General features: G+C 43.0%; 1 protein-coding gene and 1 pseudogene across 1 annotated transcript; one reads left to right on the top strand and one right to left on the bottom strand.

Moving 5' to 3' along the window:
• The first annotated feature begins 1,208 nt into the window (after window positions 1-1,208).
• LOC112253483 lies at window positions 1,209-5,487 on the top strand (annotated as a pseudogene).
• A 4,832-nt stretch (window positions 5,488-10,319) lies between these two features.
• Window positions 10,320-14,348, bottom strand: LOC112252575 (acylglycerol kinase, mitochondrial). The gene is made up of 14 exons (XM_024423904.2): window positions 14,089-14,348; window positions 13,818-13,857; window positions 13,632-13,711; window positions 13,413-13,488; window positions 13,184-13,309; window positions 12,975-13,069; window positions 12,749-12,818; window positions 12,549-12,628; window positions 12,337-12,394; window positions 12,097-12,244; window positions 11,746-11,843; window positions 11,585-11,655; window positions 11,384-11,468; window positions 10,320-11,184 (listed from the first exon to the last, which is right to left on the bottom strand). Exons 1-14 carry the CDS (start codon window positions 14,196-14,198, stop codon window positions 11,050-11,052), a joined length of 1,272 nt encoding a protein of 423 aa, XP_024279672.2. The 5' UTR covers window positions 14,199-14,348; the 3' UTR covers window positions 10,320-11,049.
• Window positions 14,349-14,375: the final 27 nt, after the last annotated feature.

The following is a 14,375-nucleotide window of genomic DNA, read 5'->3' as shown; positions in this document are numbered from 1 at the left end:
GCCAGTCAGCCAGGATCCGCCAGAGCAGCCATTCTGCCAGGATCCACCAGAGCCGCCATTCAGCCAGGATCCGCCAGAGCCGCCATTCAGCCAGGATCCACCAGAGCCGCCATTCAGCCAGGATCCGCCAGAGCCGCCATTCAGCCAGGATCCGCCAGAGCCGTCAGTCAGCCAGGAGCTGCCAGAGCCGTCAACCAGCCTGAGCCACCCTTCAGTCCTGAGCTACCCTTCAGTCCTGAGCTGCCCCTCAGTCCAGGGCTGCCCCTCAGTCCGGAGCTGCCCCTCAGTCCGGAGCTGCCCCTCAGTCCGGAGGAGTTTGTTTAGTCCAGTGGGCCCTTTAGTAGGGTTGCCAGTCCAAGGTCGGTGGCGAGGGTCGCCGTTCCTAGGAGGAGACTAAAGCGGACAAAGACTATGGTGGAGTGGGGTCCACGTCCTGCGCCAGAGCCGCCACCGTGGACAGATGCCCAACCAGACCCTCCCCTATAGGTTCAGGTTTTGCGGCCGGTGTCCGCACCTTGGGAGTGGGGTACTATCACCTTCTGACTCTAGTTATTGTGTTAATTGTTTGTTTTAGTTGGTCAGGACATGAGTTGGGTGGGCATTCAATGTTTTGTGTTTCTAGGTTGTTTTTCTGTGTTCGGCCTAGTATGGTTCTCAATCAGAGGCAGGTGTCGTTAGTTGTCTCTGATTGAGAATCATACTTAGGTAGCCTGGGTTTCACTGTTTGTTTGTGGGTGATTGTTTCCGTGTCTGTGTTTTACACCACACGGTACTGTTTTCGGTTTTCGTTATTCACGGTACGTTTATTGTTTTGTATAGAGTGTTCAGTTTATGTGTTTAATAAACAACCATGGACACTTACCACGCCGCATATTGGTCCTCCGATCCTTCTCGCCTCTCCTCTTCGGATGAAGAGGAGGAAAACCATTACATATACAAATTATTTTCTTCTTAGTTTCGCGTTGTTTACCTCAATTTAGGAAGCACTATGGTCGAGCAGTCGGATCTCGCTCCACTGCTGGACTGGGAAGAGACTTCACCAGCCGAACTGACCCAGGCGGTTCCCTCACCAGCAAAAGAACATGGATGGGAATCGAGTCCGCCAGAAGTACAGATACCCCCAAAAACTACTTGAGTTGACCATTCAAGTATTTTTACACCACTGTATAGCAATATATATACCATTTAGCAGACACTGTTATCCAAAGTGAGTTACAGTCATGCATACATACATTTTACATATGGGTGGTCCCGGGAATCAAACCCACTATCCTGGCATTGCAAGCACCATGCTCTACCAACTGAGCCAGACAGGACCACAAACATAGCAGAAATCACTTGACAAAGATCTCTGAGAAGGGAAAGCTTTCTTGGGAGTCTTGGGAAACCAGTATTACTGCTTACTCTCCTCAACTTCCCTTTTCTGGTTAGCTGAAATTGAATGTAAGATAAAAATGTGGATGGTCAGAGATGGAGACATAATGGATGAATCTCATTCTCTCACAGTGAAGTGTACAGTTTGGAAACTCAAGTTTATGTGTTTGTGTGTGTCAATGGCAGGTAACATGGTGGAATGGTGCTTACGCCAAGATGTGAATCTTGACGGAGTGGAATTCAAGTCAATGGCCAGCGGCTCAAACAGAATCGGCAACAACTTCATGTAAAACTATTCCGCCACCTGAATGAACAGTGTTACTGACAGAGGACAATCAGAGCCCTATCATTAATCTTGATGATGTTGTATCACAGGCGGCAGGTGGCATCTTAATTGCGGAGGACAGGCTCATAGTAATGGCTGGAACGGCAAATATGGAATTGTACCATTCCATTTACTCCATTTCAGCCATTAAAATGCTCCGTTCTCCCCTCAGCAGCCTTGTGTGTTGTAGACATTCACTACATCCATGTCTATTTTCTTTTCGCAGATATTTCCGTAAAGGCTGCTACTTTGGGCTGGCCTGTTTTGCTAACATGCCTGTTGAGAGTGAGTTGGAGAGAGGGGCACGGATGAAGTCTGTGGGTATTCTGTCTCCCTCTTACACCCTCTTATATCACTACATGCACTTCCTGGAGAACCAGGTTAGGTAAGTACTGTTGTCTGTCTGTCCATCCTCTATCACCCTGTTTCCTCTTTTCTCTCTCTCTCTCTCTCTCTCTCTCTCTCTCTCTCTCTCTCTGTCTCTCTCTCCCTTATCCAACCTGTTTCACATTCCTACCCTCATTCCATTCCTCTTGTCCTTCGTCCGTATTTTCACTCTTCTCATCTATTAAACATAAGCCTTGAGTCAGTGCCACCACCGTCACTAGCATCCATTTATATGCAGTCTTTGCATGTAATCATTGAAATGGAAGAAACCCTGAATGTCTCCCTCAGAAACGCTTGTCTTTCTGCTTGAATCTTCAGATGCTTATCTCATCTCATTGACTATGCATAAAGAACTGACACAGATCCAGCTCATGGTAGAGATACAGTATCTGCTTAGGGGGTTCGGCTTGTCTTTATACAGTACAAATAGACTTAGCCTATGTTGATCCAGTTCCCAGGGAGGATCCCAGTTTTAATCCAATCAAAACATGCTGTGTTGAGTCTTCGATAATAATCTCTTTCTCACCAGTGTTATGCTTGAGATGCCGACGGCAGTCAACATTTAGAAAGTGTTTAGTGTTAATTACAGGATATTATCTAGCCTAATCAGTGTGTCTCTCCATGCAGACACCAGCTGCAGTGCCCTGGCTCGTACTCTCCTCTGGAGGCCTTCTATGAGGATAAAGAAAGCTGTGCTGCACCCAGCAGGGAACGAACTGGTCACTGCCTGTCCAACCAGCTACTGGGTCCCAGCCATTAACCGCTGCATGCACCCAGAGATGAAGGTCAGGACTGATGGCCACTTGAACTTAGATCGTTGATCTTACTGTTTTTTTATTTAACAAGGCAAGTTAGTTAAGATCAAATTATTATTTACAGATTTTTACCTTGTCCGCTCTGGGATTCAATCTAGCAACCTTCAGTTACTAGTCCAACGCTCTAACCTCTAGGCTACCTGCCGCCCCGTTGTTGTTGTTGATTGTGGATAATTGGCAATTCAATGATTGGTTTAGGTGCGTTTGTGCATTTTGAGATATGTCATAACTTGAGTTATGTGCATGTAAATCAGACTTCCGATGTTAAGGAGAGATTTTGGGCAGAAGTTAACATTCTGTCCATCCCTCTCTTCCCCCTCCAGATCACCCACCCGGCCGGCTGCATGTCCCAGTTCATCCGCTTCTTTGGGGATCATGGTGCTGTGGAAGTTTGCCCTGCTCCGAAAACGCATCCTCATGTTTTCCCCACCGCCTGTTGGTGTCGTGTGCTACAGGGGTGAGATGGTGCAGCTGAAACACACGCACACACACACACCAATCCCCACATATTTGTTTTTCAGATCTCATTACAGTTTGTGTTTACTGTCTATGTCACTGTGTCACGCAGGACTAGGTGTGTGTGCAGGAATCAGACGCAGAGAGAGAGTAACGGAGTAAAGTGCTTTACTATTGCACACCAAACTGATAATCCCAATAAAATACCACGATACCAGACAACCCAAAACCACAGGGTGTCCAGTATAGAAAACAAAATACACCACGACCTAATATGTACACACATAACAAAAGACAATCCCGCACAAAACAAGGGCGGGTCAAACTACTACATATAGGGAAGCTAATTAAACCAAAATACACACAGGTGAAACTAATAAGACAAAACCAACAGACAAACAAAAACGGGATCGGTAGCGGCTAGTAGGATGGTGACGACGACCGCCGAGCACCACCCGAACATGCAGGGGAGCCAACTTCGGCTGAAGTCGTGACACACTGTGTGCTCTTTGTCGATGTAGTTTCCCATGATTCTCTTGTACTCCTCACATAGTGTACTGTTGTCCAACGTCTCTATACCTGGGATAGGTGTGTCTGTGCCTGAGTTCCACCCCTTCTTCTACGTCAATGTGGCAGATATCGCTGCCCTGGCGACAGAGATGTCATATGTGGCCTGTTAGTGTGACCTTAAGCTCTGATTGATAAACGTAAATATGTACGAACCATGGTGTGTGTATGGTAAGGTCAATGCAACGTTGTGTCTCATTGTGTCTTAAGGCACCACCGAGAAGATATTTGAGGAGAAGAAGGAGCTGTATGACGTATACGTTGATAACCAGAATGTGAAGACACACAGAGATAGTCTGCAGCCACTGCTCCGGCTGAACGGGGCCGACCGGGAGAAGTATAGGAAACTGAGCGAACAAAGGTACACAGGACCCTGATAAATGGTGGCAGACATTTTGAAGAGATCATGATGACAACAACAATGATGATGAGGATGATGTTATGGTCTTTTCAGGCAAATGCTGCTTTACACTCAGGAGGTGGATGGAGACTGCGCATCAAATGAGGAAGACCTCTTTATCCTGTGAGTGTGTTTACATTACAGTAACCAACAGCATCTTTTCTAGTTAACCAAGAATAGTCTGGAGTCTTCATCAAACATTCTTACAGAATGTCCTCTGTTCTCTCCAATAGGTTTTTCATGGAGCGGAATAACTGTATCTTCCAGACTCTATCGGAGGTGGAGGCGAGTGCAGACCACACCCTAACTGCAGAGCACGTGAGAGCCATGGGACTGGACCCCCAGGCAGACCGCACATTCCTGGAAGATCTGCTGCAGTTCTATGGCATTGACGTTATGCTTGTCATCGATAACCCCTGCTGCCCCTGAGCTCTGGCTGTGGCCTGTTCTCTCTTGGTCCTCTGAAGACTCTGCCTCCTTCTCTTCCTTCCCTGGCTTCCTGCCCAGTCAAAGGCCTGCAGTTCTCTCTCTCTCTCGATCTCTCGCCCGGCTCCGGGATATAGCTGACTATAGCCAGTGTTCACTCAGTGACAGCTCACCTAGTAAACTGGGCTGCAATGATAGATGATAGATACTGCCTGGACTCTGCAGTGCTATCTGGCGACAGTCCGTTCCATATTCAACAAGCACTTGTCTTGTTTTTCTGTTCGCTTGAAATCGGTTCTCTTCTCACCTGGATCTCTGCTTGGATCACCAGGCCTAGTCACTGGAGGTGGAACCATTGATCAATGTGCCTCGTATGTACTGCTCCCAAAACTATGGAGCACTGCTGACTGACAGAACCACGGATCAAGTATCCAGTGTGGAGTTGGATCATTCATTGTTCGTCCCACGTGGAATCTTCATTAAAACTCCATGGAAATAAAATTCTGCCATGGCACCAAGATCGTTTTTCTTAAATCTTTACAGAGGATTCTGCCTAACCATGTATGTTGTGTTACAAAATATGTGTGATTGTCACTTTACCATGACTTTGTTTCCCCAAAATTCTGCATCAGGTCTGCTAGAACTGAGAGTAAAGATCACGTGGTTTTCACTCTCTGTTTTCCTCTAAACATTTCATGCTGAAGTTGATCAATCATTTTTTTTCTGTATGAAAAAAAGGAGCAATGTGAATTTTTGCGTATTTGTCAAATTTCAATAATCAAGAAAGCTGATTCCGATGAGTCTGAGTCGCATAAACATGAAAACCTCTTTTGGTCAAATAGGAATACTGTTTTTTTTCATGATGTCAGCTAATCATACACATTAAAAGGGAAAGATGTACAGTGCCTTGTGAAAGTATTCGGCCCCCTTGAACTTTGTGACCTTTTGCCACATTTCAGGCTTCAAACATAAAGATATAAAACTGTATTTTTTTGTGAAGAATCAACAACAAGTGGGACACAATCATGAAGTGAACGACATTTATTGGATATTTCAAACTTTTTTTTAAAATCAAAAACTGAAAAATTGGGCGTGCAAAATTATTCAGCCCCCTTAAGTTAATACTTTGTAGCACCACCTTTTGCTGCGATTACAGCTGTAAGTCGCTTGGGGTATGTCTCTATCAGTTTTGCACATCGAGAGACTGAAATTTTTTCCCATTCCTCCTTGCAAAACAGCTCGAGCTCAGTGAGGTTGGATGGAGAGCATTTGTGAACAGCAGTTTTCAGTTCTTTCCACAGATTCTCGATTGGATTCAGGTCTGGACTTTGACTTGGCCATTCTAACACCTGGATATGTTTATTTTGAACCATTCCATTGTAGATTTTGCTTTATGTTTTGGATCATTGTCTTGTTGGAAGACAAATCTCTGTCCCAGTCTCAGGTCTTTTGCAGACTCCATCAGGTTTTCTTCCAGAATGGTCCTGTATTTGGCTCCATCCATCTTCCCATCAATTTTAACCATCTTCCCTGTCCCTGCTGAAGAAAAGCAGGCCCAAACCATGATGCTGCCACCACCATGTTTGACAGTGGGGATGGTGTGTTCAGGGTTATGAGCTGTGTTGCTTTTACACCAAACATAACGTTTTGCATTGTTGCCAAAAAGTTCAATTTTGGTTTCATCTGACCAGAGCACCTTCTTCCACATGTTTGGTGTGTCTCCCAGGTGGCTTGTGGCAAACTTTAAATGACACTTTTTATGGATATCTTTAAGAAATGGCTTTCTTCTTGCCACTCTTCCATATAGGCCAGATTTGTGCAATATACGACTGATTGTTGTCCTATGGACAGAGTCTCCCACCTCAGCTGTAGATCTCTGCAGTTCATCCAGAGTGATCATGGGCCTCTTGGCTGCATCTCTGATCAGTCTTCTCCTTGTATGAGCTGAAAGTTTAGAGGGACGGCCAGGTCTTGGTAGATTTGCAGTGGTCTGATACTCCTTCCATTTCAATATTATCGCTTGCACAGTGCTCCTTGGGATGTTTAAAGCTTGGGAAATCTTTTTGTATCCAAATCTGGCTTTAAACTTCTTCACAACAGTATCTCGGACCTGCCTGGTGTGTTCCTTGTTCTTCATGATGCTCTCTGCGCTTTTAACGGACCTCTGAGACTATCACAGTGCAGGTGCATTTATACGGAGACTTGATTACACACAGGTGGATTGTATTTATCATCATTAGTCATTTAGGTCAACATTGGATCATTCAGAGATCCTCACTGAACTTCTGGAGAGAGTTTGCTGCACTGAAAGTAAAGGGGCTGAATAATTTTGCACGCCCAATTTTTCAGTTTTTGATTTGTTAAAAAAGTTTGAAATATCCAATAAATGTCGTTCCACTTCATGATTGTGTCCCACTTGTTGTTGATTCTTCACAAAAAAATACAGTTTTATATCTTTATGTTTGAAGCCTGAAATGTGACAAAAGGTCGCAAAGTTCAAGGGGGCCGAATACTTTCGCAAGGCACTGTATCATGCAGGATGTATTTATTTGAAATCATGCCCTCGTCCAAGGAGGTATTTCTTATGGAGCGGAGATGAAAGGAATATTTGTTAAATACTGTAACGTTTCAGTAAAGACTGCACATGTTTGTCTGACCCTGGTCTAATGCTGACACTCACATGGCAGACTCGACCCAGTAAACCAAAATCGGTTCTGTGAATGTTCCCAGAACATTCGTTAGGCTGCGGCAAATATTTTCATAACACTAAAAACGGTACAGTTGTGCTGATGATCATACAATGTTTGAATAAAACATTATCCTGATGTTGCAAGAACATTCCAGAACACATTTTGTCTGTTCTTAATCTGGAAACCTAATGAGAACATTCGAATAATGTTCTATGGTGGTTGTTACAGATGTTGTGCACAAAATGTTTGTGAATGTTTGTGAACATTCCAAGGATATTTCATTTAAAACATGTTCAAAAAAATATATAAAAAATGTGGATGTTGTCATCCTAATGTTAGATAAAACCCTAACTTTAACTTAATGGGAATCTCAGCTAATGGTCTAGGAATGTTAGATAAAACCCTAACTATAACTTAATGGGAATCTTAGCTAATGGTCTAGAAATGTTAGATAAAGCCCTAACTAGAACTTAATGGGAATCTTAGCTAATGGTCTAGAAATGTTAGATAAAACCCTAACTATAACTTAATGGGAATCTTAGCTAATGGTCTAGAAATGTTAGATAAAGCCCTAACTAGAACTTAATGGGAATCTTAGCTAATGGTCTAGGAATGTTAGATAAAACCCTAACTAGAACTTAATGGGAATCTTAGCTAATGGTCTAGGAATGTTAGATAAAACCCTAACTAGAACTTAATGGGAATCTTAGCTAATGGTCTAGGAATGTTAGATAAAACCCTAACTAGAACTTAATGGGAATCTTAGCTAATGGTCTAGGAATGTTAGATAAAACCCTAACTAGAACTTAATGGGAATCTTAGCTAATGGTCTAGGAATGTTCCCGGTTTGCTGGGCAGTAACTTAAAGGGTTTACTTGTTCCATGATCACATTGAACATGTTTTCATTTTGCAATGTCACTTCTGGATAATGTGTTGTGTATTGTTTTATCAAGTTGCTTAATTTGATGTTTAAAATTCAAAAGGCACTCGCACATCTGAGCTATCTTTTTTGCAGGTGCATGGTAACAATTGGATAAGATGAGAAAAAAGAAGCAACCCGCACACTGCTCTTGCTAGTGTCACTGCTCTTTAATAAGCTTTACATATCGGCCTCACGGCCTTCGTCAGAGCTTTTTCATTTTATGTTTAAAATGGTCAACCTGGGAGACTTAAATGCATGTGATTCTATGACACAAACTGATCATGAATGCTGCACCACACCGCAACCTCTGGACTCGTGTTTGATGACCACACGATTATGTGTAAACGTATTTGTGTGCTGATTTAATGGTCCAATGTTCTGCCAGCAGAGAAAAGGTGCAGTCAGTGATCTAAAAGTCTGTCTGTCTCGGAGTGAGCTGGTGCTTCTCAAGTGGAGAAGCTAGCTGTGTACTTGAGTTTTAGTTTGATTCAATTGAGATCTGTTGCAGATTGAATTAAATCCACAGGTGTGGTATGAGTGCAGATACAACTCTAGTGTTATTTTCTAGTTGGAGCTAGGCAGCTGCAAGCTGTGCCCCGTCACTGTAACAAAGACTCCTTTTGTATTCTTAGTTCTCTGGTGATGTCAACCCCAAGCATGATAGTGGGATTTACCCTCCTCTCTGGGCAGACAGTCAGACCCCATCCGTTTTGGCAGAGGGTCTTCTTTAGCCCTCACACTATGGTTCCGCATTGTGTGGATAAAAATATATGGACAGGAGCGCTGATATAGGATCAGTTTTACTTTTTTAGATCATACTGAATAAGATTACATGGACAAGGGGACTTGATCCTAGATCAGCACTCCTACTCTGAGACCCTTTTTGAATACAGGCCCTGGAGATAAAGTTATTTTGTTCAAATAGTGCTGGGAGACAGACTGTTCATTAAATGAACGACTTAAGCCATTGCTCAATGACTCATAAAATAGTGTTGATGAAGACATGCACACTGCTTCCATTGGGTTCGACTGGTCAGTAAGTGTCGGCAATAGTGGAAATGTCCATTGAGGTTTTACTAGGGACAGTTTTGTTATAAAGCCTAATTAGTGGGTCATCTTTTAGTGTTGAGGACAGGCACTCAATCAAGACCACGGGCTTATTTTAAGTGGAAAGAGGCATCTACTGTATCAATGTGTTAATTGACACTACTGATACTAGTGATATGATTAAATGTACAGTTCTTCACAGCATGACGACTTAGCCCATTTTCTTTGCTCTGGTTGTGTTGACCTGTTCCACCTTGTGCCCTTCGGCACATCCTGGGCATGCTACCATTTGTTTTACAGGTGTATCATGTCTATGAAGTAGAGAGTGTACACGACACAAACGGAATTGTATCAAACGCTTTCTTTGTGGAATTTGTTCACATACCTGTACCAGCATTGGCTAATTGGAATGTATTTGTACAGTATGTCACCGCACTGAATGTCAAAAGAAAGCATAATCTGTTGTACTTACGCACTAATATGCAACAAGAGCGTTAACTTGCATAGCCTTGATCACAGCAACTGTAACGTAAACCTATACTCCCAACAACAGCCAACTACACAGCTATATCCAGAACCTGTGCTACTGTAAAACATGGACAGAGACTTCAGTGACGATAACCCCTTTAGTAACTTGTTCGCATGAGCCCCTCGTTTCCAAGCCAGTGACATTATACAGTACTTCCATTGTAAACACAAAACCATTTGTTTGTTTTCTCTGATGCTTGTTGGATTGTATTTGTGATAGCATTGCCAATGGAGAGTGATTCTCATGCCAATGTATCTCATCTTATCATAGAGTGCTGTACAATGTATCTCATCAGAGTACTGTACAATGCAGACAGTCTCTCTGCGCATCTCTAAAGACTGTTTATTCCAATTGGTATTAAAAGGCAATAGAACACCGTGGACATCATAACTGAATTATTTAATAGTGTTACACATGATGAGAGTATACAGTAGTAAACTAGTCAGTTACACCAATACTCCTGCAGGGCAGACTTATTCAGGCTGAGTTCAGAAATAGCAACAAAATGTTTGGTCCTTGTTACTGCATCATAGTCATCGTCCATAATTATGACCATAACCATTCCAACAGAACATTTCAATTTCAGTAACAATGAAATCTCACTGCAGACGGTTCCACATTGGTCCGGCTCTGTTTTATTGCTGTTTAGTGACAGTAAGGAGGCAAGTGGAGCAGACATACTCCCAGGTTGAGGTAGAAGTACAATACAGGGTCGTATTAGGGCATACCGTAGCAAAACATTTTACATCTGAAAACAAGCGTTTATTGGAAAAGTGAAGATAGACCCTCCCCGTTTCAGTCCGTTTGGTGCCAACTGAATACGACCCAGGGGTGTATTCATTACATAGATTCTGTTGCAAAACACAGTCTGTTGCAAAACCTTTTGCAACAGAAACCGTTTACTCCAAACTGAAAATATTATGCAACGAAAACGAGAGTTTCTATTGGACAAATTCACGTAGATTCCACCACATTTCATTCTGTTTGCTTCCGTTTGGTTCTTAAACGGTTTCCGTTGCAAGACGTAATGAATACAACCCAGGTGCTGGCCCTTTGATCCTCCTCCCTATTCCTCTGTCTGCTGCATGTGTTGTCATCACAGTGCTTCCCTCACTGGACCTGTGTGAGGAGCTGCTCTCTGCGCTCTGCGCTACAGAAGAAGTGCAGTTTCCGTGGCAACAGCTTCACCTCCACTGACATGGCCTCGTACTCCTCATTGTCAATGTTGTAGAAGCCAGCGCCTTCCTGTGAGAGGGGATACAACAGTAGGGAGAGGTCAGAGGTCATGGAGCAGAAGGACCGACCGTACGTACGTACGCACGCACACATAAACAAAAATACATTTGACAAGAATACATTTAATTTGTTTAAGGGTTATAATGATCTAAACTACAAGACTGTAATGCATCTTGTCTATGACGTTTATAGGACTAAGACAGCTGACCTCGGGCAGATTGAGTTGACATGCACTGGCCTCCAGTTTCAGTGATTTTCTTGTGAATGCAGTTGCATCCTCCATTTTTTTCTCTCTGCAATGCAGAAAATGCATCAGCCTTGACACACATGCTACATAAATAACAATTTGTTTATTTTAGTCGGGTATTACATTGATAATGTGACAAAGTGTATCTCCACAACTGCTCACCCAACAGTGATGAACTCTCCCACACTGAAGGAGTCTGGCTCCACACACACCAGCAGGGAGTCGTCTGTACGCTGAGGGGCAAACAAGGGAACACAGTTTTAACACCCCGAGTCTGTTGTAGTAGCTGCTATAGTGTAGATTTATTTTTATTTTTTACTGACCGTCTGGACAGGGTTTTTGTTCTGGGTGTGGATCGACAGCTCTAAAGTAGACAACATCCTCTCATTCCATCTCTCTGGCTCCTCCGCTTTTGGAGGCTCTGCACAAACATTTTGTACTTTTTGTATTGTATATCGTTTTTTTTGTGGTGTTGTTTTCATTCCAACCACACCTGAACACTTAAGAAAAAAAGTTGTATTATTTGTTTATATCCGTATTGTTGTCCATCACTTTTTTTGTTGTTGGTGCAAATAAATAATTAATAAACACAAAACCATTTAAAATGACGAAGTGTAGTGTTATTTCCAGACTGACAAACACAGAATAACACATCAACACACAGACAATGTTACCTGGAATAGGTGGGTACCAGTAATTTTTCAGTCTGTGGGCGATTCGGTACATTAGGTGGGGGCGCTGGGGCTTCTGTTCAGGCAGGTCAGGGGGGCGAAGGGTGGGTGCCAGGTAGGACACAGAGGCCTCACGTACCTGGGGCCACTCCTGGGGAGGGATGGGACAAGACAGCATGACACAAATGCATGGAGGAACAATTGAGGTCCATGGACACGGAATGAAAACAGTCCTGCTCTCACCCGTAATGTACTAAACCAATGAGCTGCTTTTGTCTTCAAGGGGCCAAGGTACCAATATCTAAGAGCGAAAACAACAGTATAAGATATTTATTTTTAAAAGGAGAAACAACTTTTCCATTACTATAATGTTTTGCACATAAATGTTTCCATGACTTTACATGGGACGTGGGGAAAATAAGAATATGGAAACATAAGCTATGAAGGGATCTTACTTTTTGATGGTGGCAGCCACATCTCTGAAGGCCCCCCACCGTAGACCAATTAGGGCAAACACTGGCTGGTCTTTCTCTCCCTTGATACATAAACCCAGAAACCCAACACAATGTTCTTCTCTTCCTCTCCATGCAGTTACGGTTATTCAATGGCGATTAAATGTAAAAGATCTTTAAACACCAGACCCTCCCGATCTCACCTTGATCTGCAGCACATCCAGGGGTACCGTTTCTCCTTGCAAGATGGACAGTGTCGCCGATGTGATGTGTCTGAAAACAAGAGGGGATATGAATGACAAAATGATTGGAGGATATTTTAGATAAATAAAGGAGGAGATTATGCACAGTATACATTCTCAGTGAGAGATAGCATGTGTTTGGTTTGCACCTGAATGAGAGTGTGACATGTTTCAGTGGGATACTTACTTCACCTGATTGTCACTGAGGATGTGCAGACTCTCACTCAGGGAATTGTGGGAACCCAGAGGGATGAATCCTATGGGAGTTTTACTGAATGACTCCTATATTAGAGAGAAAAAACAGCACAGGGTAGTAAGAGACACCTAAGCTGAGATGGTATTGCACAACATAAAGGAGCTTGTTACAGGTTAATACAATGATAATACACAACTTACTTGATCAGCCCTCCGCAGCAGACCAGTGATAACCTCTTGTAGAGTGCCATCCCCTCCAGCCACAATCAGCATGTCTGTTTGCTCCATCAGCTCCATCAATTTCTTTGCCTGGCCCTCGTAGTCTGTCTGCAAGAGAGAAGACACATGGTATTACACTATGTATAACTGTAGACTATAAAGGCTAAGAAATGTACGGAAACAACAATTGCACAGGGAAAGAAAATGATACCTTTACTAGTGTCACCTCCACACCAGCCAGGTGTAATATAGGGGCAGCATTCTTCTCAAATAAAGTATTGGCTTTCCTATAACCAGAGGGAAGAGCAAGACATATTAGTCAAACACAAATTACAGTAGAAATGGAAAATGGCTGTGGTGCAATAAGCTGGACCTCTTGCTTATTCTCTTTGCTTGACTTTAGGGAGCATGACTGTTATCTCTTACTTACCCACTACAAGCTGCTGGGTTTAGGATGACAGTGGCTTTCCTCAGCTGCTCCTGTGGTGAAATCTGCTGACGTCCATATTCCTGCATTTGAGAATGGATTTTGGGGCATTCGAGTTGAATACAGTAAATGCAGGTGCATAATCCATGAAAGCAGAAAAATGTAGCTACAGAATAATCAATGTCTCACCCTGGCCACCAGACAAGCTTCTTTTCGCAGCAGATTATCACTGTAAATAAATCAATAACAAATTATTGACGAAGAAAACAACTGATTACAAGACATCCTCATGTTATTCAATGTTGTTGGATTTCAATCATAAGAACCGTTCCGTAAGACCTTGATGGCTGATGATTTCTCAATAGCTACCAATTCGTGTGCATGTGCTCAATGATATTCATGATGATCTGTACTTGATCTAACAACCATACCATTCAATCTGAAAGAAAACGCTACACACCAGTGTTTACCATACAACCAGTGTCCACCGTATGACAGGGCACACGCCGCGACTGTGGACTTCTTCCAATGATTCCGCAGAGTCCCAAACACCTTCACAACCCGAGCCATTATCTTATCGTCACTATCAAATTGTCATTTTTAAAACGCTTTTTGTCATCTGTGTAAGCATCACGAACACTGTCCTAAAATACATCCTACCACAGCGGTCATTTCTCCATCGCTGTCAAAACCATTTCGTATGTTACAAATGGGTGCAGCTGTCTTAATAGTCGTATGAAACAAAAA

Source organism: Oncorhynchus tshawytscha, linkage group LG06 (assembly GCF_018296145.1).
Source record: "Oncorhynchus tshawytscha isolate Ot180627B linkage group LG06, Otsh_v2.0, whole genome shotgun sequence".
Lineage (NCBI taxonomy): Eukaryota > Metazoa > Chordata > Actinopteri > Salmoniformes > Salmonidae > Oncorhynchus > Oncorhynchus tshawytscha.
This window is presented reverse-complemented; position numbering and strand designations above follow the sequence as displayed.